General features: G+C 41.9%; 1 protein-coding gene across 1 annotated transcript in view; it reads right to left on the reverse strand.

Annotated features, from left to right (window-relative positions):
• Positions 1-12646, reverse strand: part of LOC122812160 (zinc-binding protein A33-like) — a 416491-nt gene extending 403845 nt beyond the window's left edge. The window contains exon 1 of the mRNA XM_044084481.1: positions 12228-12646. Within this exon, the coding sequence (XP_043940416.1) occupies positions 12228-12452 (225 nt within the window). The 5' untranslated portion in view covers positions 12453-12646. The remainder of the gene's footprint in view (positions 1-12227) is intronic.
• Between the last annotated feature and the right edge of the window lie 11399 nt (positions 12647-24045).

Raw genomic sequence — 24045 nt, forward strand, 5'->3', positions numbered from 1 at the left:
TAAAACTATCAAAATTATCACCCTTCTGTAAACTGTGGAATAAATTTACTGACTGCTGGGGTTCTGTTATTCCCTTCTCCATTACCTCCATGACCCTGGTGAAGAGTCAGCATTTTCCTCTCATGTTGATGCAGCATTCCATTTTCTACAGCCTCTAAACACCACAGTCTCACTGCTGATTCTAATTCCAAACATTTGGCCTCCATTTCAAGTATCTTTAACTCCAGATGGATTTTTAAGTCCGCTGAGGAAAAGGTGAACTGTCCTGTATCTGAGGGCTGCAAATTCCATCACCAGGCTGGTTCTCCTCATGTTTGCTGGTCTGAAGTGCAACTAAGGCTGAATCATTTCCTCTTTAGTCAGGCTGGCATACACCTGTCCTTTGGCTTCACACACCTTGCCTAACTGATTCTTTGTCAGCTTGCCATAATCCTCTGCTGACATCTTTGCCCGCTTTCCCTGAGAAAACTAAACTAACAAATAAATAAATAAATAAAACTGTTGTGAAATGAAACTCTGTATGTTTACCTTGTGGCTGCCTGAGAGTACACCCACCTTCAGTGACAATTGCCTACCGGCTACAGAAGTTCAATTAATATCCACACCACTGCTCACCAATATGTGATGTCCCCATTCTGGGCCAGTAATCAAGGCACCTGAATCCTTATCACTGGCACTGGAGAGGGATTCTCACTTGGAACAAAAATGGATACACCCAGTATTTCCAGATGCAGCTCTCTGCATGAAGCACAATTTCCCTTAAGAGCACACAGGGAACACACTTAGTCAAGAGTCTGGGTCTCTCTATCTGTTACACTCCAGGTCCCCAGTAAGACTCCCCAATGGCACAGCTTTAGAGTTGAGACTTTAGCTGAGTGTCCAAGCCAAGTTCTCCACCACTCTCTCTCTGTGAAACCAGCATTCCGTGCCCCTGCTCCACACACACACACACACACACACACACACACACACACACACACACACACACACACACACACACACACACACACACAATTATCCTTGTTTCCTGTCTTTCCTGACCTAGAGTAGTCCAAATACAGGCTTTGCTGTATTCTGGACTTTTGAAAAGGTCCTGTGTTGCCCATTTCCTTTCTTGGATAAAGGGAGGCTTCTTTGTTCACCAGTGGCAATGGGGAGCTTAGAGCAGCCTATCTATCCCTGGAGGAGTGTTCCCAGCACAAAAATCTGATAGTCTATTGGCCATTTTGGGCCAATTTCTAGCTCTTTCAAGTCCCCCTGTATAAAACCTGCTTTGGTGCAGTTTTTGCACTTGTTACTACTCAGCCAAGCTCCTCGTGGTCCTGCAGAGTGGTGCTAGCAGCAGAGAGGCTAAAAGAGGACTGCTAACCTGATAAAAGTGTTTTTTTTCCTGCTACTACCTGGGCGACTGTCCAATCTAGCTAAACTGCAAGTATTTCTGCTTCTTGAACTGTTTTAAACTGTTTAAAGTTGTTTTTGCACCTGCACTTTTAAAGTTTGTCCTGTTTGTTGCATTTACCTGTTGAGGCTACACACTCAAGTGCGCTAGCCTGTGTTACATATTTATTGCATTTTCCTGCTGTTTGTTGCAAAAAAGAAAAAAAACAAAAAAAAATATCCTTGTTTCCCATCTTTCCTGACCTAGAGTAGTCCAAATACAGGCTTTGCTTTATTCTGGACTTTTGGAAAGTTCCTGTGTTGCCCATTTCCTTTGTTGGATAAAGGGAGGCTTCTTTGTTCAAAAGTGGCAGTGGGGAGGTTAGAGCAGCCTATCTATCCCTGGAGGAGTGTTCCCAGCACAAGAATCTGGTAGTATATTGGCCGTTTTGGGCCAATTTCTAGCTCTTTCAAGTCCCCCTGTATAAAACCCGCTTTGGCACGGCTTTGCACGATTTTGCGCATAGAGCAGCATCGGGCAGCTCCTCTTAATTGGGTTTAAACCATTCTCTGCTCCACAAAGTCTGCTCTTCACTTTTTCCCTTAGAACTGATCTAGTTCTCATAATAAACATCCTATTCCTACTCTAAAGCCTGGTACTTGCTGACTAAAGCAATTATATAAGTCAGCACTAAAAAATTAAAAGCACTACACCCTCACAAACTCCCCTTGAGTACCTTGCTCCCCATTGGCCCTTTTTTTCAATTATAAAGGAATTCCCAATACTATTCTAGCATGTCCAAAGGTCAGTTGTCAATCTCCTCTCTGGTCCAGCTGGTGAATCTGGGAATCTTGAGGCAATGTTACAACTGCCTCATGTACACAGACAACCCTCTCCTCCTCCCAACAAATTCCAACATATGTGAGAGATGCAACCATATAGCCAAACTGGAGGCTAAGCTCTCTCAACTCAGTACTGACATAACCAGTCAGGAGGAGAAGGAAACCATACTCACTACAATTCCAGTCTCACATAGACCTACCACGACAGCAAACCAAACACATAAACACACAAAAACATACTCAGAGGCTCTAAATAAAAATCTGCCTAAGCAGCAGAGACCTCCAAAGCAGACACCCAAGCAACCGCTACCCCAAAACAAAACACGTGCAACACATAGCTCACAAAGCCAGTGTGCCAAACAGTCACAGCCCTTAAGGCTAAACAACACACGTGATACACTTGTAATAGGTGACTCTATTGTCAGGCACACTGACATGCCGCTCACCAGGCTGAACAAGGAGAAGGTCACTGTGAGCTGCCTGTTGGGTGCTAGGATCCGGCACATAACACAAGCACTCAAGTCACTCCAAGGCAAGTACAAATATGACTCAGTCATTGTCCATGCTGGTGTGAATGACCTGAGATGTACCTCCCTGGACTACATGAAAAGAGACATAGAGGAGCTCTCTGAGCATGTGGCCCAGGCCGGTATGACTCTGACCTTGAGTAGCACCTTACCCTCACCAAGAATGATGCCACAATATGAAGACAAGATGATCAATTTCAACAATTGGCTTAAGTATTGGTGTCATTCAAAGGGGATCCAATGCCTGTCAGCCTGGGATGACATGCTCGACAAGCCACGATGCTTCTCTAGAGATGGCTTGCACCTGTCATCCCTGGGCTTTCGGATATTGGCAAAGGCTCTTGCCACCCCCATAGTGCCTTTTTTAGGCAAGGCTCAAAAAACAAACCCAACTCCATAGGTATCACAAGGGATAAGAAACTAAGAGTAATGCTACTCAACGCCAGAAGTCTAAACCTCAAGATGCACACACTCGAAACTCTCCTTAGCATGGAGAACATCGATATCTGTGCAGTAACAGAAACCTGGTTCAAGGCTCCTGAGAACACCCCAGCACTACCAGGTTATACCTCATACCATGCTTTTTGACCCCAAAACTTGGACCGAACCACAAATGGAGGGGGAGTATCAATATTCTTCAAAGATACCCACACCTCCAGGTTGGTGGCACAGCACGAAGCATCAGAGACTATCCATGTGCAACTAACAGTGGATAAAACTGCCTTCCAGTTTATAGCCTGCTACAGACCACCCTCCCAAACCCAGGAACCCCATTCAGCCTTCCTGAGAACACTGGAAAATATGAAGGTCTCTCCAAACACCATTATATTGGGCAACTTCAACTACCCAAACATAGACTGGGCGCATTACTTTAGCTCCAACACCCTAGCCCAAAGGTTCCTAGAATTTATAAACTCAAATGCTATGGAACAACTTGTTAACACTCCCATAAGAGGGGAAAACATACTGGACCTGATCATCACCAACATGGGGGCTCTATGCTCTAGACCAGAAGTGTATCCCTCACTGGTAAGATCAGACCATAAACTAATCTCACTGGATATTCACATCCCGACCCCACCCCCTGCCCAGAAAACCACAGTGAAAAACTTCTCTAAAGCAAATTTCACACTCCTCAAAACCGAGGTGGAGTCCTTCAAAGCCCCCGGGCCTGTGGAAAATACGACCCAGACCGCAGAAGCCTTTATAAATGCATTCTATGAACACCTTCAGGAATGCATGGATCATGCAATCCCAAATAAAACCAAGACCCAATCCTCCAAAGGCAGGCATCCTGTCTGGTGGACCCCAGCCATAAACAAACTATACAATAGAAGGAGGAAGCTACTACATGATAGAGCAAAATCCCAAAAAGGGAAGGCATCTCTGATCAGTATTAGCAAAAAACTACGGGCACTCATAAAATCGTCTAAGGCCAGCTTCGAGAGAAAAATTGCATGGGACACTAAGGATAATCACAAGGCTTTCTTTAGTTATGTTAGGAACCTGGGTGGGAATTCCCAGATATGCTCAGAATTAGTCCAAAATGACAAAAAATACACCGAACCCACAGACATTGCCAACATCCTAGCTGACAGGTTCAGCACAAACTCCCCCCCCTCCCCACCAAAAGGGCAAATATCTATCCCAGCAGAGTGCTGCCCCCCTGACATCTCAAGATACTCAGGTAAGAGCCGCCCTCTCCAAAGCAAAAAACACAGCATCAATGGGACCAGACGGTGTCCCGGCTGCCCTACATGAACTCCAAGAAGAGCTAAACCCAAACATAAAACTACTGTTCAATCTCAGCCTTACTACAGGATATGTACCCAAAGAGTGGCGTACAGCAACAGTGGTCCCTCTCCACAAAGGTGGTGCCTCAATGGATCCTGGAAACTATTGCCCCATAAGCCTGACTAGCTTGGTCTGCAAGGCTATGGAAAGGATCATCATGGACCTCATAAATAAAGATATTGGGGACCTACAGACACAGGATCCTACCCAGTTCGGCTTTGTTAAGGGCACATCCTGCCTCTTAAACCTGGTCAATTTCTTTGAAACAGTCACCAAGGCCATTGACGAGGGGAAGGTGGTCCACACAGCCTACCTGGACCTCACAAAAGCCTTCGATACTATACCCCACTCGGGCATTATAGATAAGCTCACCAGCTTAAATATAACCTCCTATGTCACTAGATGGGTTGCAAACTGGCTCAAGGACAGAACCCACATGGTTAGAATTGCTGGAGCCATGTCAGACTCCAAACCAGTTACAAGTGGCATCCCACAAGGCTCAGTCCTGGGACCTCTCTTGTTCGGTATATATTTCTTGGAGGTACAGGGCAGCACAGAAGGAGTGTGGCTGACCAAGTTCGCAGATGACTGCAAGCTAGGCATCAGAATTGACTCTCCAGCCGATACAAGCATCCTACAAAAGGGCCTCATAGAAACAGACAACTGGTGCCAGAGCCATGGCCTCAAGCTAAATGCCAAAAAGTGTATAGTCATCCCCTTTGGCAAAAACAAAGTGCCCACAAATTACCACATAGGTGGTAATCCATTAAGTACGGAAGAAGTAATTAGGGACCTGGGGACCCAAGTTGATATCAATCTCTCATTTGAAAACCACATGGCCAAAGTGGTTAGAAAAACATTTTATATAGCCCACCTAATAATGAAGGGATTCACAACCAGATCAGGGGAGGTCATCGAGCCTCTTTACTCATCCCTTATCAGGCCCATAATTGAGTACAATGCCACTTTTGGGAAGTACCTTACCAGACACCTGCAGTAACTTTAAAGACCCCAAAAGTACCTCACCAAGAGGATCAAAGGGCTCAAACAGATGCCATATGCTGCCCGGTTAAAGAAACTCCAGCTCTACTCAGTGGCATACCGCCTGCTCAGAGGCAATCTGTGCCTGACGTATAAAGCCATGTCCAACCCGGAATTAATGGACATGCTGCACCTCAGAAAATCCAAATCCCATCGAGCTACGCGCTTGAGAGACTTGAACCTCAGCACTGAAATAAATAGGACATGCTGGAGGGACAGATTCATAACCCAGAGGCTCCCTTCACTCTGGAATAAAATCCCAGTCCAGGTTAGGCAGAGTCCATCATTGACTCTCTTCAAGAGGAATCTTGATGAGTGGATGGGAGATCGTAGGTTTACCCCGGGTATCACTTCTGTGTCAATGTTAGACAGAGGCACAGTATACTAACCTCGAAAAAGGGCATAGCAAAATTAATTTAAAATGGGTGGCGAAAGCCAAACACACTCTGGCTAGGCTTATAAATGCCCTAGGGCAGATAGCCTAGTATGAACCTATGAACCTATGAACACACACACTCACTCACTCACACACACCTGGGAAAGGCTGGCACATATTTAATAGCTATTCCATCTTCTGCCCAGACTGTAAGGTAGTTACACCACCACCAGACACTCCAACACCAGCTACTCTAAAGCTCTTGCAAGTGTTCCCAAGTATACTGAGCAAAATTAATATTAATGCAAATAGTAATGTTGACCAAGCAGCAAGGCTTTCAGGAGTGGCCACAGTGCCACTGAATACATATAAGCATTCTCAAAGGTTAAAATATTCTCTAAAGGACCAACCACAATGAAAAGTTTAAGCATATTTAATAATAAATAATAAAGGAACATGAAAATGCTAAATATCTATTCCCATGCACCCGCCTTGGCTGGAAGCTGTCAGGATTTTTCACATATGTGTCAATAATACACACACACAGAGCCTTGCTAAGATCTGCTACAGCTCCTAGAAGTCATAAAACAATTTCAAACCTCCACCCTTCCAGAGTAGCAATTAGTTCACCCCAATGACAATGCATGAAGCTTTCTAGTACATACTTTTTGTCTCTGGCTGCATTGAGAACTGTAAGATAAAATCTTTATGGCTTAAATTAAGTAATTTAATTTCTTACTATTTTTCAAAGTCAGGTGGCTTGAGATGAATCTCTTCTCTTCCAGTATCCTCTGTTATAATATATGCAGCTCAACAGTTACAATAATACATGTACATTTTTTTCTGTGTCCAGTAGGACACAATATTGATACATTTTTAACACAGACATCTGCACAAATCACTTTTATATTCAAATAACATAATTTTTTACTAAATTTCAGCTAGCTGTGCTGGCATATGTTACACATCCACTGCCCTACTTCTTTTAGCACAGCTGGCAATACCTCACATTGTCACAAGGTCAGCCAATCAGAGTACTTGTTTTGGAATGTGTATGGCCAGTCACTGAATAATAAAAAATGCACAATGCTTTTTATAAAAAAAAATCCTGAAAAAGTAAGGAAGGGCAAGTTGGAAAATACGCCATGGGGCTTAAATCATTGAATGCTGTGATGTATATAGAAACATCAGCAAATCATTTAACCTGGTTTCCAACTTATATGAAAGAAAACTTAGCAAATATTTTTTGTCTGAAAATATGAGGACATTTACTGATTTTCAATACTTTTCACAGGACACAACTGCCCAAGTAGGGACTGTCCTGTAAAAACATGGACATGTGGCTACCCTAAATTCAGTGCATAAGCCATAGTGTGCCTAGTGCAACTGTATGTATTTGCATTCTGTTTCTGACTGGCTGATGCATGAGTAGCAGCCAGTCAGAATTCAGAAAGTAGAAGCATGTACTCATGCTGGATGTGCTATGCAGATAACTATTGATAAAAATCAGGAGGTCATGATGGTTCTGGAGAGTAATGCAAAGCTGCAGTTTTGTGAGTGGGTTTTGCCAAATCTGCTTGGTGGGCTCTCAAGACCTCTGTGAGTAGTAAGATGCTTTTTTTTTCATAAACTGGCATAGGAGTTATTTAATAAAACTGCAGTAAGGAAATACTTTCTATGACATGATTGTTTCTTGATAAATACGCTGCCTCCTTATTTAGAAACAGGCAACACATACATAAAACAGTCCTTGGCCCAATGGACAACTTACATGAAAATCAGTTTGACTTTGTTGTTGTTAGGATGAGATATTATGAGATTGTGCATCTTTTCTTCCAAATGACACATTTCATCGTTCTGCAACATACTGAGACGACTTCTCAGCTTCTGACAATCTGACCTAGCTGGAAGTACACTGTACATTCACTGGCTATCTGACAATTGTAGCTTCACCTCTGTATGTCCCTCTCTGTTTTTATTAATACATAGTATAGTCATTCACTTAAAAGCCTGAGTTAAAGGTCAGGAGCAGTAAGCTGATTTAAACACAAAAGTGTTAAAAAAAATCTACATTGAGGAAACAGTTTCCAAACGATGCAATTTTTTGATAAATGTGTTACCTTTTTGTGGACATAGTAACAGGTACAGAAGATGACACAGTCTGAGCTTGAATAAAAAGTAGCTTGAATTTTTTGCTGAGAGCATCAAAGGATACTGTGATGCAAAAAAAAAAATGAAACCACTGCTCAGCTATTGTATAGTTATTTGTGGCCATTATAAAGTATGGATGTAGCATTGACATTCATCAGTTATAACTGTCACCTGGACTTTAACTCAGATTCTTGATTTCATTTAGCATTATTATGTGTAGTAAAATAGTCAAAGGAATGGCGGGGCAGAGGCAGTGGCTGCCTTGAGTGCCAACTTGCAGGGAGTACTGAATAGTTTATTAGTTTAGTACTCTCAAACTGTTTTTTTTTTTAAAGTAGGTTGCTGCCCAATAACTGATTGCTATCATTATGAAAACAGTATGATGGTTTACAAGCTGCCACTGAGCCATAGCAGTGCAGACTCTTATATCCCGTCTCCATAATCATAAACCGTACCTTGTCAGAAGCCTTCATCCCCTCCATATGGAAAATGTCCCACATTATTCCTCTCCATAAAGGTGGTAGCTCACTAGAGCTAACCAACTACAGACCTATAGCTATACTCTCACCCCTGGCCAAAATTATGGAAAAGTGTGTCCACAAACAACTGATGGAACACCTCACCAAAAATAAAATTCTAGCTAACTCCCAACATGGCTTCAGGCCAAATCACAGTACCACATCAGCCCTACTATCCTTTTCTAATACCATCAATAACTTCAGAAACAATAATAAACTATCATCTGCTCTTTTCTTAGACCTCTCCAAGGCCTTTGATATGGTGAACCTCATTCAACTCCTCCATACATTAAAAAAACTATCACTCAGCAATTACACGCTGAAATGGTTCCAATCCTACCTGTCCAATAGGCAACAGGCTGTTCTATGGCAGGACAAATTATCTACATGCCTACCTGTTACACTTGGAGTTCCCCAAGGATCTATTCTTGGCCCTCTTCTCTTCACCATCTTTGTTAATGACCTGCCCACAATCACCCCCCATGCCACATGCATTCAATATGCAGATGATTCGACTATCATCAGCACTGCCTCCAACCTGGCAGACCTCACTGCTTCAACCCAAGACACCTTCAACCTAATAGAAAAATGGTTCTCAAGTCGACAACTAGTTCTCAACCCCAACAAAACAAAACTACTTACTTTCTCACCCACTAACAAGACTCTTCCCCCCACCTTCTCTATTACATCCTCCAATGGAATCACTATATCACCAGAAGCTCACACAAAGCTATTAGGTGTTACCATTGATAACTCCCTTAAATTTGACACCCATTTCAATCTTACCATCAAAATCGTCAATAAAAAGCTTGGCTCTCTCTATAAAGTACAACACTTTCTCACTCCTCACGCTAAAATTACAATTGCCAGCACACACCTACTATCAACTCTTTTCTATGCCTCCCCCTCTTTACAAACCTAAACAAGACAACCCTTAACAAACTTGCTTCTTGTTACAATCACATAGCTAGATTTGCCACAAATTCCACCTTTAGAACGCACCACTGCACTAACTTGAAGCAACTAGGGTGGTTAGAGTTTTCCAGCCAACTCCATTTCAACCAACTCAAAATGGCTCACCAGATACTGTATCACCCAGAGAAAACACCAGCTCTGAAAAACATCATTAACCCCTATATTAACCTGCAATCTTTACGCTCCTCCAATAAGATCTTAGCTCAAACTACCAAAGCCAATAATTCTGCTGGGGATTCTCTATTCTCAAACTTTGTAGGTAAAATGTGGAACTCCCTACCGACCATGCTCACCTCAGAACCCTCACTCCTACAATTCAAAAAAAGCTTAAACCCCATCTCAATACTCTCTGGCAATGTCCCTGTTCCAAACCTGATTAACCACTATCATTTACCCTTCTCTTACCTCACTATCCCTAACCGCTTTTTAACAAGGCGCCTCGCCTTTGTAACTGACCTATGTTTTTTTATATGCTGCTGTTGTTTTTTTTTCCCAAGATGTGATGTATCTTTATATTGTATTTAGAACTCAACTATCTTCCTTTTTTTGCATTAACAATGTTCATATGTCTGTTATGTACTTGGAGCTTTTCTCCCCGGGCCTCCGCTGAAAATGGACATGTATCCAGTCGGACTCTCCCAGTTAACAAATGTAAAATAAATAAATAAATAAATAAATTATAGACATTGGTGGTAGGGGTGCCAAATGGGTCTGAAGCCTGAGAGCACTAAACTCCACAGCTACAACTCTGTACATATCTCTCAACCTCTTAGTGCAAGAAACTGGACAAAGCCTAACAAAATGGAGGGATAAAGGCCAAAAAGTGGGGACATAGCTTAAATATTGCACTTATAAACTTAGAAAGTTGCTAGAGTAACAGGGAGTGTTTTAACATACATTTTCTGAAGGATTTGAAGTTTGAAACTCAAATGTATGTCATTAGTTAGTGACTTCAGTCCTCAGATCAACCCAATGATTTGCCAGAAAACCACAAATCTTATGAGGAACAGATTAAAAATATGAGCCGACAATATGGACAGTTGAGAGGTATGACTCTGTATGGTAGTATAAACCTTACTAACTATATGAGGTATAGTGTGTGCCTTCATTATATTAGTAGTGTTTTAGTGTTCTGACAAAATAACTTTGATAGCATTTTAACAAGATTACTTTTCATTTATCTGGGTTGCATATTTATATTATACTTGTTATCATCCAAACAAGAAAATGGCTGATATAGTTCTTTGCATTAATCAGATATGCAGTATTAAACTGTCAGCTATTGCAAATTGCAACAATCCACACAGAGCACCCCCAGCACCTCAAAAGCATGATTGTCATACTATGCATTTTATGTACTCTGAGAAAGCTGGTCTGTTGTTAGCCTTTGAATGGGCTAACCATCAAACGGATGAATATCGAACAATAAGTATCGAAAGTTCACTCACTGAGCTTTTATTTAATCAATAGGGTAGGTAACTACCTGTCCAACACTTCCCTGTCTCACACATGGAAGTGTTTCGAACCCCTTTTCTCCACTGTAGTGTGGTCTCAGACTTGGCATGTGTGTGTGTGTGTGTGTGTGTGTGTGTGTGTGTGTGTGTGTGTGTGTGTGTGTGTGTGTGTGTATATATATATATATATATATATATATATATATATATATATATATATATATATATTAAAGGGGGTGGGTTTGAAACACTTCCGTGTGTGAGACGGGGAAGTGTTGGACAGGTTGTTACATATTCTGTCGATGAAATGAAAGTTCAGTGAGTGAACTTTCTATACTTATTGTTCGATGTTCAGCCGTTCGATGGTTAGCCCAATTGATGGCCGAACATAGACCCAAGAAAGTTACCTAATATTTAGGTGTGTATTTCATTTACGTTTAGTGCATTTTCACATCAGAATGGGAGAATGTACACAACCCCAAGGCTTCAGTGACTGATGACTGAGAAAAGCTTGTGTAAAAACAGATCAGCTGAAATGTGAGCAAAAGGTGCAAACAAAATAGGAGCTCAATTACAGTTATAAAAAGTATCTCAGCTTGACACAAAAAGATATGCTGGGTAGGATAAATTACTGGATCTGTTTCTTTCTTCTTTTAAGTATTAGTGAACTGTGCACTTCATTTCCAATGTGTGTTTATTTCCTTCTTATTTCTTGCATTCTGCATTGCTCAATCATGTATTTACATTATGAAATTTCCTTCAACTATGGTCATTTGCGGTCTCAAAGGGGTCCCATGGAGCTTTATTAGATATTGCATGGTCATGAGGTCTGTGACTGATGTTCTAATATCTGGAGATGCTGCGACATTCTGCCTCCCCTCCATATGATGCTAGTGGTATAGCATACAGAAAAATGACTACCTAAATGCTGACATGAGTTCATCACATCTGATACATAGCATATACCTTTACTGAACAATTAAATAGTTGTGTGTCTACATCTGTATGCCCATCACATTAACACGTATTAGTGCAAGCATTACATTAACAGACCTAATCTATGAGGAGGAACAATATGCAGGTGTGAACACTGTACTGAGAATATTAAATGCATTCAGTTTTTATTATCATATATATATCGTTACATTGAGATAAAAAAGTAAAAGCACACCTTGTACATTTCACATGCCTCCTGGATGGGTAAGATATCATGGGGTTTATGTTCTCGTGACACCCCACACACTACACAGATGGTTTTCTGGTCATCCTCACAAAACAGTTTGAAAATCTCCCCATGCTCTGTACAGTAACTTGGCTCCTTCATGTTCAGACTCTGGTGTTCTTGTTTGGATTCTGACAAGGTCGAAATACTCATTTCCCCGACTGTGTCTGCCATTGTAATTATCAAACTATGAAGACAGAAACTGCATTCATAAAACAACAGCCTGCTTTCAAGTCAAAACTCTGCTTGTATGTTTGGTTGATAGGCTATGAGCACATGTTCATGCAGTTTGGCTTCAGTACTTTCTTAGTACTAGGTCTGAAACTCTGATTTAGGAAGTATATTTTGTCCTGTCAGAGATAACACTGTTTAGAAAGCTAATAACTCCGCCCACAAAGTACAGGCTCATACGAGTTTCAAAATGTAAAGAAATTAAATGTGTCGTACTTAGGGCAAGATTTAGTTTCACTTTTAGACTGTTGTGTAGTGGGTTAAATGCTTCCTGCTTCCTTAACTATTCCACTCCCAAGAATATAAACTCTGGGTTGTTACTGCAGCTTTTCACCTTGCTATAGAGAACTATACCTTTAGTTTTTTAATACTGATCCAAATCTGAACACTTATTTAGTTGTGTTACAGGATAAAGCTGCTTGGAAAACATATGTATTTTTTATCCCCGGCCTCTGCTGAAAATAGACACCTACGTAGTCAGACTTTCTTGGTTATCAAATGCCAATGAATAACTAAATTTGTGGCCTTCCTGTTATGTTTGTCACATGCTCAGATCCATCAGTACAAAAGGAATAAGAATGTTATCATGCAGTACATCTATAGCTTTTCAAACATAACTGAGTCTGAACTCAAACTGGGAAGCACTAAATAGATTTTGCTAAAGTGACATTTTGAATTTCTGGGAGTCTGCATTGCATCTGTGTCAGATACATTTTATAGTTTTGATTGCCACTTCATTTTAATAATTATATCCAGCATGTATTCCCACTGTACTTGGTATATGTCTGTCATGCTAGCTGTATCAGCTATCAAGACAAGGAAGGAGTCACTTTTTTTCGAACACCTTTATTGAATTATCACTTGTGACACTTACATTCATATAAAAGTAATCACAATATAATTAACATAAGCATTTCACTTCACATATATTGTTATATATAATATAACTTAAGCAACATTACATAAATTATTCAAGTCCTGCCTTTTTTTAAACAAGAAACATCTTTATTATACCATGATCCCCCCAAAACGTGCACGCTGATTGGACAGCATGCCCGTTGTAAATCGAGTTATACTAATGGAAAAAGGTCCGGTCGCCCGGACTTTTTTCCATTAGTATAACTCTTTTTTTTTAAACACTGTCTCGCTATGTTAAATGGGTTTAACATAGCGAGACAGCTTTAAAATAAGCAACGGAGATCTCCGTTGCTTATTTTAAAGCTGTCTCGCTATGTTAAACCCATTTAACATAGCGAGGCAGTTAACGGAAAGCAAGATCTCCGTTGCTTTTTATTTTGCTATGTTAAATGAGTTTAACATAGCGAGACAGTTTTAAAATAAGCAACGGAGATGTCCGTTGCTGATTTTAAACTGTCTCGCTATGTTAAACTCATTTAACATAGCGAACATTGAAAAGCAACGGAGATCTTGCTTTCTCCGCTTTTGCCAGCTCTGATGTACTGCGCGCAGTACATCAGAACTGCCGCGGATGCCAGACATCTGCGGAAGGGCAGTAAACAGGCATTATACTATGCCATTATTTAAGAAAAGTAATAGTTTCTTTTCTTAAATAATGTCATGTTATAATAGCAATAACCCACTTCTGGGTGTGGGTAATGCTAAATTTACCTACGGTTGGCTTTGTTTGGTCCCTCGGGCTTCGCCCTCGGGACCAAACCACGCCAACCGTGGGTAAATTTAACATTACCCACACCCAGGCGTGGGTTATTGCTATATTAAACCATCACTTACTACACAGGCAATCATACATTTATACAAATGAAAACAAGCCACACAGACACAATCCTAGTTGCAAGCATTTTACATCACAAACCATACAGATACACTCCCAGCTGCAAACATTATACATCACTTATAATGTACACAATCTTTTTCAGTCAAACATTACAAATGAGGAATGAGGTTTAAAATGTGGCAGAACTTTAAGGAAAGACTTGCTTTAACTTCCAGCTGAAATTTCTTCCTTGCCTCTGTCCCTTTCCCCTTGCAGATACCAGAAAAAATATTAATTTTCAGCAGTACCCAGTTAACTTGTCCTTTCATTGAGTAAACACTACTGTTGGTTCACACGTCATTAGATGCACATGTTCATTCTGTGTGGTGTGTGTGTGTGTGGGGGGGGGTAGGGGGGTGGGGGGGGTCTGTTTGTGTATATCACATTGACAATTTGATCGTTTCCCAAATGAACACATCACTGCAGTTTCAGACAGCTACTTCTGGTACATAAAGTTTTGCTTATACCAAAGTCATATCTTTAATATTAGTAAGATCAAATAGCATTGGGAGGATTCCCCACCATTTTGGAAGCAGATTTACTTTTCCCTTGCTCCTGACTTCTGTTGACAATTGTACACTGCTTCATGAATTTTCTTGTCTTGTTTCATTGGCCTCATCTTGACCACGGTGCAGACATTGAATAGAGAATGAGGACAATGCCAATGAAGGCACTGTCTATGAGGACACTGCCTACTTACTGTTTCCTCCAGACACGGACAGATTATATTACCAGCACTTCAATATCCAGTTCTACAGCTGACTCACTAATCTCTTAAAAGCATGGTTAGCTGGATTATTATCTATTGCTACAAACTCTTTCTTCCTTTCTTCGCATTGGAATTATTTATATTTATATATATATATATATATATATATATATATATATATATATATATATATATATACACACACACACACACATATACACACACACCCAAACTATACACATACACACATACACACACACACACACACACACACACACACACACACACACACACACACACGTATATATTTGTATGTATATCTGTCTATATTTATCTTTCTCTCTGCATACACACACACACACACACATATATATATACATATATATATATATATATATATATATATATATATATATATATATATATATATATATATATATATATATATATATATATATATATATATATAGGTTTACCTTCAAAATGTTGAATGACATAATGTCTAATGTTCATTTGGTTGAAAAATAACATCTAAAACCAAAACATTGAATGACCAAAATGTCTAAAATCATTTAATTGAAAAAGCAATGAGATCACCTCTACTATTTTGCAGGAGGGGGCTACACCCTCCTGAACCCCCCCATGTGGGGGGCTGTGCCCCCCTCATACCCCCTACTTAAATATACCAACTCCGATATCGCACTAGAGTGCAGAAATGGGCAAATTCGATAATTTTGACTTTGTGAGTTTAGACCAATTTTATTTTAACAGTTTGATCATTCAGTATAGTGCATTCACCAATTAATTTTCAACCATTTAGCATTTAACATTTTGAAGGTAAACCATATATATATATATATATATATATATATATATATATATATATATAAAAGATTCACCCCAGGATTCATGAAGCTTGTGCCAGGCGCAGGCGTAGCGTCGGCGATCTAACGCCAAATTACGAGCTGTTTCCATGTGCACTACCAGCGTATGCCACAGCTGCGTAGCTCCCCGCGCGTGTATGCTAATTACCCCATGTGCAGCAGTGTAGCATGCAAATGAAGGTATATAGCGATTCATGAGGTGGTGCAGGAGTAGCGTAAGCATGCAGAAATGTAAACCAACAAAACGGTTTACATTTTTTCAGACTTAAAATTGGAACCATGACAGTAGACCAAACTCATGTATTATAATGTTAATATATGTCAATGCTTAAATATATAGCCATTGGCATAAAAAAACATGCACAACACATAAAAAAGTACATTTAATGTCATGGCCACACTAACGCAAAGCAAAATCGCAGTGCATCGGTGTGCAAACGGGATCACAATGAAAATATATTTATATGTAATAAAACTGCAATGTAACACATTTCATGAATTCCCCATAATAGTCAATGGCACACATGCGACACTACAACCAATGCGCAAGGGTTGCTAAGGGTCTGTGACAGTGTTCTGCGTGGTAACTAGGAATTAGTAGTCAATGCCATGCAAATGAAACAAGTAATACTGAATCACAAAATCCCCACCGGCGTAAGGATGTACCTCACAGCGTAGCAGTACAACACCGAGGTGTGGCCTGGAGATAAAGATGACATCAAGAGAGGGGGTGCACCACCTTAGCACATTGGAGCATTGCTAATCCGGGTTGCCTGTTGCTAAGCAAAGCCGCAGGATAGGGGTGTGGAAGTAGCCATAGCTTTGTTTAGCTGAGAGCACACAAGGTAACTGAAAGTGCATGTAAAGGTGGATGAAAACACGCTCGAAACCTGGTAAACGGCTGTGCACAGCGCGCACCACAACTGAAACAGGAAGGATACGGGAAGATAATAAGGAAATGCTACAGCATGGTAATTGGAGTACAAATGAGTAATTAACACCTAGGAACTCACAGTGGGCCATTGACAACAGCTAACAAGGCTGCTAGCAGTTACCTGCAGAACAGGAAAGGGGAGGTGCTGTACTGCAAAGAAAAGAGAACTGTCACAGCAGAACAAAGCAAACTTGCAGTAGATCAGTTAAATAACACATTTCGCTACACAATCCTGGCTTGGGAAAGTACAAAACAAGAAAGCCGGCAGCTAGATGCATGCCTGACAATGTGAGGGGAATCGGGCTGAAAAGTGAAGTAAAGGGCAATAGATGAATCACGGCAGCCAAGCGTAATTCAATGCCAAAGGCCCCACAATAGCAGTACCTGCTGTAAAACCCATAATTAAGATACCCTGCAGCTAGAATTGCACATACACACCCAATTACACCAGCAGCATCCATTGCACAATAGTATAAAGTGTGAAAGAACCTCACACATACTTGTGAATTCCCAGACACTCTACACCACTGATGTATACAGACAGGGACATTTTAATATGTACATGTTAGGGGCTGCCATAGCTTTGATTCACCAGCATGTGTTGGAGGCTGACGTTGGTGTGGAGGATGATGCTGACAACCATCTCAGGCACCGGAGGAGGAGAAGAGTGTTCAGACCCAGGGTAACCTGCCAGAGGCTACATGATCTGGAGATAGTAGAGCATTACAGGGTGGACAGGGACACCTTATAGCAACTTGTTGAGCTGTGCCGGCCATGCCTCAGAGCCAGAAATAACAGAGGGGAACCTATCCCAGGTATGTGTAAGATTGAGAATACTATCCACAGGTACCTTTCAAAGGCCAACTGGAGATATCATGGGGATTTCACAGGCATCAGCATCCAGGGTACTCCACCAGTTCCTGCATGCCATGTTACCACATGCCAATGAGCACATATACTTCCCCCGAATGCAGGAGGAGTTGGTCAGCAATATGCATCTCTTCCACTGTATGGCAGACTACCTGGAGGTACTAGGTGCAATAGACTGCATGCACATACACATCAAGACACCACCTGGTGAGCAGGGTAGGTGCTACATAAACTGCAAGGGATACCCTTCCATCAACTGCCAGGTTGTGAGCAATGCCCAGGGCATTATCATGGATGTGTGTGCTGGCAGCCCTGGAAGCTATCAAGACTCCCACATCTGGCATGCCTCACAGCTGTATCAGGTATTTGCTGGGGGGACATCCCATAAGGCCACCTGGTGGGGGATGCTGGCTTTGCACTGGAACCATGGATGATGACTCCCATCACAAATGCACACATACCCATGCAAGAACATCATAATGAGGCACACGCAGAATCCAGAATCATTATAGAGCGTGTGTTTGGGTTGCTGAAATTACGGCTCCGATGCTTGGGCATATCTGGTGGAGCCTTGCAGTACTCTCCAGGCATGTACTTAAAGAAATCTCAATCCCGCTGAGCTACACGCTCTAGGGACCTAAACCTTGTCACCACAATAAATAGAACATGCTGGAGGGATAGATTCCTGTCCCAGAGACTTCCCATACTCTGGAACAGACTATCTATCTATGTCAAACAGAGCTCCTCATTAGCATTCTTCAAGAAAAATCTTGATAATTGGATGGGAAATGGGAAATTCACCCCGGGATCACTTCTGTGGCTCTGCTCAACAGGGACACAGGAAAATAATTTTCTTGGGTGGCGAAAGCCAGGGTAGATTTTTTGGCTAGGCTTGTATGGGCCCTAGGGCCGTTAGCCTAGTACCTACCTATGAACCTATGTGTGCCCACATTTTCATAGTATGTGCCATGCTACACAATATGATCCTGCAGAAACAGCTGCAGCAGGGACAGAATGGTGAAGGCCTTCATAGCCCACCACCATTGCCAAGGGCCCCACAGGCACAGAGGGACTCAGACCACGAACACCCTGTGCCAGCCCCAGTAGGCAGACGGAGGTGTGCCCAGTATGCCCATGCCTTGGCAAAGAGGGAATGTATAGCACACACACTGACAGTGTAGACACCTATGGACTGACACCCTTCTCCACCTGCACACACAGCAAATATGGATGGCACACACACACGACCACCTGTAAATTGTCATGTATAGGTGGTCTACTGTGTGCATCCTACATAGGCAGCCCTCAACTATTGTACACACAACTGCCATTGGCACAAGGTAAGTCAATACCTGAACAGTAAATTAAGCCATCAGCATGAGTCGATACTGCATGTATAGGTTCATAGGTACATAGGTAGGTACATGCCTAACTGCCCGAGGCCATTCATAAGCATAGCCAAAATGTGTCTGCTGTTGCCACCCCATTGATTAACTAACTGTCCCTCTGTGGAGCAGAGCCAATTGCTGGATCCCTGGGGTGTATCCACTGTTCCCCACCCGCTCTGCAAGGATTCCCTGGAGCGTTAGTGAGGGGCTCCATATAATGTAATCAAGGATGTAGTTCCAAATCATGGGGAGTACCTGTGACAGGAGTCTGTCACTCCAGCATCTTCCAGTTATGGTTGTGGCAAGGTGTAGCTCATTACAGTGTGTGGCTCACTGTGACACAGATTCCCATAGGTGGAGCATATCCATTAAGCCTGACTTGGAAACAGCTTTGTTGGCCAGCAAATAGTCCACCTGTGTTAGCCTGTAACTCTGAGAAGTATATGGCAAACAGTAGGGGTCCCAGGACTTAGTCCTGTGGGCCACCAGTTGTGACTGGTCAAGAGTTGGACCTGGAGGCTGCTAGGCTTACCATGTGGGTTCTGTGTGTAAGCCTGTTGGCAAACCAACCTGTGATGCATGGGTGTATGTACTGGCTGGTGAGTGTAGAAATAATACCCGAGTGGGGAATGGTGTCAAAACCCTTGGTGAGCTCCAGGTAGTATGTGTGAACTACCACACCCCACACCTAAAGTCCAGGTGACTGTAAGATGTCAAACAGGTTCAGTAGGCATGATCTGCACTCAATCAAGCTGACCTGGGTTGGGTCAAGTGTCTGGAGGTTAGCATTGTCTATGTTAATGAGTGCCATGAGGATGCACTCCATAGCCATGCAGATCAGGTTACTCAGGCTTATGGGGTGGTAGTTACCATGGTCAGTTATGTCACCACCTTGGTGGAGTGGAATAGCTGTTGCCATGCACCAGTGAATGGCCATGTAGCCTGTGTAGAGGCTGATGGTGAATTGCTATATTAGACGGGGGGTCACTTTGTCTTCTAGTGTCTGCAGGATGCAGTCTGGGACACCATCTGCCTCCATTGATGCTCTGTCATGCCATTTGAAAGGGCCATTACCACCTGCATATCTCAGATGTCTGGGATACTGTACATTTTGGGTATTGTTGTAGGCCAGTAGGGGGTGAAGCTTGCTCCGAATGTATCATCAAGTGTGTTGGTGATATCAGTAGAGTCAGTATATTCAGTGCAATATTGCACCAGCACAGTGCAAATCTGTGTGTTACTGCTTACATCCTTGACATAGCCAAAGAAGCCTTTGTGGTCATATTCTGAATCCATGCCTATTTACCTGTGGATGTCAGCCTTGGATGATTACACGAGTAACATAAGTATCTTGCTAATACTGGTCACGGAAGTCTGCATGTCTTGGGATTTGCTGTTGTTCTGGACTGCTATCCTACTTCTGTTGTATAGCCTGTATAATGCATGGGTTCAGCAGACTGGTGTCCTTGTGTAGGAGTAGCGAGTCCTGGTTTACCATTGATGGCACGACCCATACATTTTTGTAGGTGCTTATAGAGTGCATTCGTAATTCTGTCTGTATCTTGTGCAGTGTCATCCCTGAGCATGGGGGCTGTGAACCCTCCCACCTCTGTCATTAGTACTGTGAATTTAGCTGTAGGAAAGGTATTCACAGTGAATAGTTCGTGGTGAGATCTAAACAGTGACCGGTTTACCTCTGCTGTAGTGCACCTGTTGAACATGTCAGTGATTACCACTTCTAGTATGTTTTCACCTCTTGTTAGTCCATCTAACAACTGATACAGGCCATATGAGGTGATAAATCCCAGGAAGTGCTGCGCTTGGAAGTGAATACTCGAGTAGGTTATCCAGTTAAGTGTAGGGTAGCCAACAATGACCAATAACAGGGTGTCTGGTAGGACTGTCATGTTTACCACTGTCTCCAGATAGTTGTAGTGGTGCTCCTGGGTCATGGAGGGTTATCTGTAGCAGCTCACAGTTTGCTTTGCAGTTGTGGCTGATGTTAGCTGCACATGGATGATCACAGAGGTATCATGCTGCCCCACTAACTTGGAAGTGTAGGTATCCCCGATGAATATGGATACACCCCTCCAAGTCTGTGCCAGTCCATGTTCAATGGCTGAAATGTGTGTTATGGGTTTGAGTCTGGTTGTGCTGGTGTGCTCACAGGAACCTTATACAGGTCCCCGTCACAGAACAGATGTAGATGTTGTCCATACTGAGGGGTGCTGTGAGTGCATGCATGTTATGAGTACTACCCCTGGTGTTGAGTAGCCTAATCCTCATTGGTTTTGCTATTGTGCAGTTCACGGAGGTGAGATTCACCTCTGAGACCTGCCTAAAAATGGCACTATGGGGGCGCCAATACTCTTGCCCAGCATTCCAAAGCCTTAGGCTGACACATGCAAGTTGGTATGGCACTGTTGCAGGCATGTATCCCATCTGTGCTTGTGTCCCATCTTTCCTGTAGGTAACCTACTGGTAAGCAATACAAAGCCTGAAACCTATACAAGTCCACTAGCTTCCAAGATAGGCTTTTGGAGTGATTATGTATCAGTAGTCTGTATGCTATTGCTGTACTTAACTTTTGTCTGACTACATGGTGATTTTACACTGTATATTATGATCAGAAAACTCTGTATAATCACATATGATGTTGGAGATGGCCTGCACTATAGAGGTTCACAGATAGGTAGTAGGCTATCTGCCTAAGGGCATTTAGAAGCATAGCTACAGTGTGGTGGCTTTACCTCCACCATTGATGAAGTAACTGAGCCTCTGTCAAGTACAGCCAATGAAGTGATTCCAGGCAGAGTTGCTGGAAGCTGTTGAAGACTGTGGTGCTGTAGGGTGATAGGGGTACATAGTGATCTCAAAAGGGCATGTTAACATGACAACCAAACAGCATTCAATTTCCCCTACAGGTTTTGCAGCTATAAAACTGGAATGGCTCCCCCACACCCTGGCTGTATGTTTCTGGGACACATGATCCCAGGGGTGTATATACTGTATACACATCAAGGTTTCCCCTGAAGTGTGTAAGTGAGGGGCTATGCCAAATGTAGTTATGATGTTAATGTATAGTCTCTCAATTCATGTGTTATGTCGGTATTTTGAGAAGCTCACTGGGTGTGGGTGGCTCCGCCTGTTGTGTAGCCAAGCTTACATATAGGATTCATGGACATAGGAAATAGGCAGAAGGAATGTTAATGTCAATAGTGTAATGGCTACAGCATTTGCATAATATCTGTGCAGTCCTGGTTCAAATCCCAATAAAGTCAGAGATGATTTATATGTTACATAGTATACCTTAACCACAACTTGCATATATAGGTAGTATTCCACAGAAAAATAAACATTTGGAACACACAACCGCTGAAATGTGTGATAATCACCTTTGCACTACCAGTGCCTGCTCTGAGAGGTAAAATGACCACTGCCAGGATTAGAACACGCAACCATGTACTTAATCTTCACAATAACCTACCACTAACCCACCTGAGATGTACCAATGGCAGTTGTGTATTATGAAAGGAGTATGCTATATATATATATATATATATATATATATATATATATATATATATATATATATATGAATCAACATATATATATATATATATATATAGACAGAGAGAGAGAGAGAGAGGGAGAGAGAGATATATATATATATGTCGATATATGGGGATTTACATATATATGTAGATATATAGATAGGTTAACAACATCTACACAACCATGGAGGTACATATAAATGGGATAACTACCAAATGCCGAATGCTTGACATACCGACCCGCGTAATCACGAGGCTTAAAGACTGAAAGACCACAGTACCGAAACACCAGAAGTGCGTGGTTTAAAATCCCGATGTTAAGGGACATTTAGTTAGTGCTTCTGGTGTTGCGGTTCAGGTAGGTTACTGTGTGTAAGTGTGTTTCTGAGGGCTGTAGTGTGTGTAAGTGTGTGTTCTGAGTGTGGTGTGTGTTCCTGGGGGACTGTTATGTGTGGGTGTGGGTGTGCTTTGTGCGTCTGTTTGTGCAATCTCGGAGGTAGAATATTACAGTAGGGGGGTGTGGTGGGTGCAGCCACCCACATGGGGGGTGTAGGGGGGCTTGCCCACCTGCTCATACATAGTGTAGGATGGGTTGTTTGGATATGGTGGGTAGCAGTGTGTCTGTGCGTGCATGTGCGTGTTCCGTGTTTGCATTACTTTCGCTAGTTTGACTGTCGACAGTTTGAGTGTTTGGTAATGTGGGGTATGGGAGTCTGGGCCTGGTACTGTGGGCTTCGGAATTGTGTGCGTTCAGGATTCCATAGGTATCCCGTATACAGCGGTTGAAATGTTCATATATGAGTATAACATGGACCATAGCAATCACAAATTCTGCCACGACCAAACTTTATGAACAAAGAATATGGAGAGTATATGCCTATACACTATTACAAATATGTGCTATGGACATGAGCCAAAGATAGGGTTACCACCTATCCCACTTTTTGAGGGACAGTCCCTCTTTGGGCAGTTGTGTCCTGACCAAAAATATTAAAAATGGCAAATGTCCTGAGATTATAGGACATAATTATGTCCCATATGTAATGTAATAGTTGCATAAAATAAAAAATAAAGCGATGACCAAGAAGGTAAAACAATGAAGCACAGAGCGGTACTAGCAAAACAAATCAGAATTTAATGAACACAAAGCACAACCTACATTAATGTCACACAATACATTTTTATTTATCTTACTTCCTCAGATCTTATTGTTTTACCTTCTTGGTCATCGCTTTATTTTATTAAGTTGTTGGTCTGGCGACCTGGTGATCTTTGTTTTTTGTTTGTAAGTTGCATAAAATAGTTATTTCTGTATCTAAAATACCTACATGTTACAAGAAACAGGATAAGCAACTAAACTGCTACAAGAATAAGCTTATATTTAGGCAAAAAAGGAAAGTTC

The sequence above is a fragment of the Protopterus annectens genome, chromosome 9.part0 (assembly GCF_019279795.1).
Source record: "Protopterus annectens isolate FY-2018-M chromosome 9.part0, PAN1.0, whole genome shotgun sequence".
NCBI lineage: Eukaryota > Metazoa > Chordata > Ceratodontiformes > Protopteridae > Protopterus > Protopterus annectens.